At 43.5% G+C, this 5,537-nt stretch overlaps 1 protein-coding gene across 1 annotated transcript; it reads left to right on the forward strand.

Annotated features, from left to right (window-relative positions):
* Positions 1–975: 975 nt before the first annotated feature.
* On the forward strand, positions 976–4,594 carry LOC103182002. Its single transcript, XM_007898833.2, has 5 exons — positions 976–1,372; positions 2,888–2,984; positions 3,560–3,674; positions 3,849–3,965; positions 4,057–4,594. The coding sequence occupies exons 1-4, from the start codon at positions 1,115–1,117 to the stop codon at positions 3,961–3,963; spliced, it is 585 nt and encodes a 194-aa protein (XP_007897024.2). The 5' UTR covers positions 976–1,114; the 3' UTR covers positions 3,964–3,965; positions 4,057–4,594.
* The last annotated feature ends 943 nt before the right edge of the window (positions 4,595–5,537 follow it).

The following is a 5,537-nucleotide window of genomic DNA, read 5'->3' on the forward strand; positions in this document are numbered from 1 at the left end:
AAGAAATCGAAACTGAAACTTGGAGCCAAAACCCAGTTTATCAGTTGCAGCCAGAAATCTGTAAACGTTGAAACTGTTTCTCTCAATGCACGTGCATTTGGTTTTACTGAAATGTCACCAGCGGTATCTCCAACCTCACATTTGCCAGAGTTTTATGCTGGTAACAGTTATCAAGACTAACACCAACAACAAAATTACATTTACAGAGCGCCTTTCACGTCGGGAGGACGTCCCAAGGCGCTGAACAGTCAGGCGTTGTGACCGAGCATGGGGGAGGAGTGGGGTAGGGGTGAGGGAAGGCAGAGAGGTGGAAGGGCCACCAAAGACACGATTGAAGAAAAGGGCCTGGAGACCGGCCTTGAAGGAGGCGAGGGAGGAAGCGAGGCGAAGGAACCGTGGCATGGAGTTCCAGAGAGTGGGGGCAGAGAGGCTGAAAGCCCGGCCACCGATGGTAGGGCGGGAGACATGGCGCAGACCGGAGCCCGATGAACGGAGGGAGCGGGCAGGTTGGTAGAGAGTCAGCAGGTCAGAGAGGTGGGTAGGAGGGGGCGAGGCCATGGATGGCCTTGAAAGTGAAGACTTGAAAGAAAGAGTAAATCTGCATTGTTCGTTTACGGTGGGACCCACTTGCTCATAATGCTTCACCACTCACGGAGTCCTTAGTGCCGCGGTTAGTGCACTCGCCTCGCAAGTGAGAGGACACAGGTTCCATTCTCAGGCAGGGCAAAACCTTACGCAAGTTTCCTTACTCCACACTCTTCTGTTTATCTGTGCAGGGATTATTATTCTTATTATCATTCATTTACAGAAAGTTGTGGTTCAAATGCTGATCAGTTGAGGTGCCTGTTTAATTCGAATATAATGAAGCCAAATGGAAAGCCCCACCCTTGAGATGTTTTCCAAGACCCTTGAATATTTTAAAGCATGTGATTTCCTGTAAATGATGGTTGGTTCAAAATCTATGTTGAAAATTTAGGGAGTTTCCCAGTTTGCACAGAACTAACCGCGAAGGCAGTGAGGTCAGCTCAGCAGTGTGGAGATTGATGCTGAGGAGACAGATAGTGAGCATTAGTGCGGAGAACACACTGTCTTAACTTGATATTCTCAGGCCACGATGGGCTCCACTGAACACTGCGTTGGGTGGGTTGTCACAATAACCTTTAGTTTGGTCGTTCTAATAATTGTTGTATCAGTTATATCTACGTCACAGTGTAACAAACAAAGCCTAGAGCGGACAAACGATAACCAGGGTCTAGCGGAAAAGAACAAATGGCTGGTACAGAACGTGACCACAATGATGGAACAGCTGGTGCAGATCAAAAGAAAGTTCGAAGAATCACAGTCATCGTTGATGACCTGCCGGGCGGACTTGGTGAGTACAGCAGTAGATATAGCTGGGGTTATCTCTATCCCCTACCCCACTCCTCTGCTCATGCCCTGGGCTTGACTGACTAGGGCGATTGCGCTGAATTCATTCTCCACATGACCATCACTAGCTGAATCTTCAACTACAATATTCATAACCTGTACGACTCTTTCCCTCTTCCCCTCCATCTGGACGGCGTTCTTTAAATCCCACCCAAACCATCTGCCTCTTTGACCATGTCTATGGGCACCTACTCATTCTCACCCCTGTTCAGTGTCCGAACCCTTCGATGTAAAGGGCTCCGAGACCTGGGTAACAGTGCTACATCACCAGATTGTTTGTGGGGTCACTGCTGTGCGCAATTGGCTGCCGCGTTTCACCCACAACATATACAGTCAATTCATTTTACAGTATATTCTGTGAAGCATTTTGCAACGTCTCGAAGACGTGATAAGGCGCTACATCAAACGAAGGGATTATTATTATTACCAACACAAAATATTGTTGTTGTGGTATAAAGGGCTTCCTTATTGGGGTTTCAGGAGTGCTCACCAGTTGTTTAGTCATCTATGTTCAATAAAGCCTTGGGGTTTTATACTGCAATGATGGATCAATTGGTTTGCTGGGTAAAAATCAGGCTAATAAAACAGCGATCACAAGTTAATACTCCCGCTGGAACGATCTTCCTATTAACAAAGGTTCGTTGCTGGGCATTTGTGGGTCTGTTAGTTTTAACATGAATAAGTGTAACATGGTCATTCATTTTAGTGTATGCCAATCACTTGTTAAATCTGTCTATGAAAACGCATGAAACACGAGTCTGTGGAAGACTGGTTATCGTTGGTGGTGGCCAAATAGGAACTTCCAGAGAGAACCTGAGGCGCCCTTTGTGTTTGACACAAATGCGGAACACCAACAAGGCATTTTGGTTTGCTAGTCAAACCGATTCCACCAGTGAGCGAGTGTAATAATGAAAAGGGAGACGCTCCCTTAAGTCTGGTTATATCAATCAGTTGACTTGAGAGGTAGCGAGGGTGGGGGTGGAACCTGGAATTTCCCGGATGCGTAATATACCAACAAAGGATTCCTAATCTTGGACAAATTGTTTTTCCTGAACAAAAATCCCCAGAGTAACAATAATAATTTGATGCAATATCTACAAGAGGAAGAAACAGATCTCGGAAGTACGTTCCTAACCTTTTTCGAGTTGTTTTAGCTGCGTGATATTTTAGCTATGTGAGACGTCTCAACGACATGATAAGGCGCTATATGAAATGTAGAGAGAGACTGAGACAGAGACTGAGAAACATGATTAAACTAAACTCAATCCACGACTGTTTGTGGGACACTGCTGTGCGCAATAGTCCGCTGAATTTTGCCTGCAATAAACCCAGTCACCACACTTTAAAGTATATTCTGTGAGACGTTTCGACGACGCGCTTCATCAAATGCAAGCGTTATTATTATTATTATTAGAAAAGTTAGCAATTAAAAAGTTACAAGAGAAAACGTCTTTTTCAGACTGCCGTGAAGCGCAATGCTACCGCTCTGAAGAAAATTGTGACTCAGCTCATAGACAAGAACGCCGAGCTGAACCATACTCAAAACTTTCAGCAAGGTTAGTGGCTGTTTAGCTCCTTGTCTCTGTGGGATCAGATAGTTACAAGTTACACAGGCAGAGGCTGGGTTGGAATAGCCCTCACCTCCTCCCTCGTTCCCCGCACCCCTCAACTCATTTGCAGTCCGACAGACCTGGGTCAAAAATCACACGTAAGGATATTCCATTATTCTCACACCCTCTGCCGTTAACACAGGCCCAGAAACTTAAGAGATCCAGGGAAGACCGGTCAAGCTGTCATTGTTGGCTGTTTGGAGAGAGCGATGCATTATTACCAGATGTATTGAACCCATTGGGTACATGAGCTGTGTGTCAGCCTGGCTCAGTGCTAGCACAATTGCTTCGGAGTCAGAAGATTGTGGGTTCCGGATTTGGAAATTCATAGTCTAATCTGGGCGGGTGTTACATTGTCGGAGATGCCTTCCTTCAGATGAGATGTTAAATCAAGGTCCCAACGAGGGACACATGTATCTGACAACTGGAAGATTTACCTGCTGAATGGGGAGGGGTTAAGGGAATTTATTGGGCTAGCAAATGTATATCAAATATCAAAGGATTATTTGGTTATTGTTCAGATGCAGCCCAGAAAAAGATACATGATCTGAACAAAGAGATTAGAAAATACAAAGAAAACCTCATGAAATCCAACAACGAGCTGAAGGAGACAAAGGAGAAGTTTCAGGAAGAAGTGTAAGTGATGATGAGGAGTCACATCCTCCCTGTGTGGAACACGACTGTTTGTGCACAATTGACTACCGAGTTTCATCCACAAAATACAGTCAGTCCACTTTACAGTATATATTCTGTGAAGCTCTTTGAGACGTCTCAAGGTATTTGTGTAAACACAAAATTCATCTCTTATAGGAAGAGGTGCAAAGGTCAACCAGTGAAGAACACCGCCATTAGACCCCAGGATTGCCACATCTCCTTCATCCTGTCCATTCTTCTGGCCCTGTTTCTCATGGAGCTTTGCAGTTAATGGTAAGTCTGACAATTTACTACCCAGATCTTTTACAAATAGATTTCAGCAGGTGCCAAATGGTTCTCTGGATTTATCATTTTCTCTCCGTAGAGACGCTTTATGACGTCCTCCTGACACGAAACTGGTGTGAGCACAAGGTTGAAGGGCTTCAACGGCAGCAACAACTAACCTCCTGCAACTTACTCCAAGTTTCCTGCTATCACTACCCTTTAATTTTAAGTAAAATACTGTACACAACTACTTTTAAAACGATAAGGCATGATTTCAAAAGGCAAGCGTTACCACACAAGCTGTTAGACAAACTGGGAGTTGCAAGTAGGAGTGAAAGAAAGGTGTGAGAAAGAGAGCGAGCAAGGGAAAGAACAACATTTTGGGCAAATAGTTCTTTAGACAATGGTCATTCCTCTACCCACAGCAATAACAATCAACTCTTAGGTGATGAGGCCCCACCTCAATAGGCATTAAATAATGTTCAACTGGTTTCAGAGTCTCTCCGTCTCCCATTCACCAACTAGTTAATACTTAGTTTCAATTTAATCTCAATTTTTGTAAAACATTTGAGTTGCTTGCTGTGAAAGATGCTGTAAAAATAGGTTTTGTATTACTTGAAAATAAAAATATTTTGTACTCATTTGTTTTTGCATAAATCGACGGAACTTGATTGAACTGAGCTCTCACTGTTTTGGATAAAGATTTCAACGCTGAGACCAGCAGTTATACTGTATGACAACATAATGTTTGGGTTGGGGGGGTGGTGGGGGCGGGAGGAGAAATCAAAAGGGTAACCACTCTTTTGAAGTGCTTAAAAAAGCAATTCTCCGCAATTTTTTCATCATTCTCTCTCACACAAACGCACGCACGCACCCACTCACACAATTTCTCTATTCGCCTATGAAACACAGTTATTACACATCATAGTGAAATCCTGCGAAGCGCTTTGAGACGACCTGTTGACCTGACACCCTATTACTTCTGAGAAGCACTGTATCAAATGCTCGGATTATCATCATTTTTTTTTTTTAAATCAGCAGAACATTTAACATTTGGGCAACCCTGTGTTTGGAGAGCTTCGACCTGGACAGAGCCAGGATTCCAAAGTTTCGTTCCAGGTTGACCAGCTCATACCGTAAAGAAATACACAACCATTTTTGAAAGTTTATCTGATTTTTTTTTTAATTTTTCAGACAACAATTTGCACGTTTCTCCTCCCCTTTAAGAACTACTTCTTTCCTCCGGGTTGGCCCCGAGTTGATTAGTATTTTTATAAATGATTTTTCCCCAAATAACTACAGTTTAAAAAAAAAATCAACTTTTTTTCCCCCCACCTCTCCTGACACATCATTAATATTATAAAAAACACACTTCCTAGCAGATCTCACATGACTTTGCGACTGCATACCGATCAAAAGACAAAAACACGTGGATCTGATGCAGTTATTGGGAAACTCAACCATTTCAAGTGCTGGACACAGAATAGCACCTTCCATTCATTCCTACAATAATGTGCCTGTCACTCTACAAGTACCGGAAAGCCATTGAACAATTGTTTGCCCTTCTGTTGCTGATTAGTG

The sequence above is a fragment of the Callorhinchus milii genome, unplaced genomic scaffold (assembly GCF_018977255.1).
Source record: "Callorhinchus milii isolate IMCB2004 unplaced genomic scaffold, IMCB_Cmil_1.0 Scaffold21, whole genome shotgun sequence".
In the NCBI taxonomy this organism is placed as follows: domain Eukaryota; kingdom Metazoa; phylum Chordata; class Chondrichthyes; order Chimaeriformes; family Callorhinchidae; genus Callorhinchus; species Callorhinchus milii.

Coding starts and splice junctions, on each gene's coding strand:
- LOC103182002 (XM_007898833.2), top strand. CDS start 1,115: ATGGGCTCCACTGAACACTGCGTTGGGTGGGTTGTCACAATAACCTTT. Junction 1,373..2,887: donor TGACCTGCCGGGCGGACTTG/GTGAGTACAGCA, acceptor CGTCTTTTTCAG/ACTGCCGTGAAGCGCAATGC. Junction 2,985..3,559: donor TACTCAAAACTTTCAGCAAG/GTTAGTGGCTGT, acceptor GTTATTGTTCAG/ATGCAGCCCAGAAAAAGATA.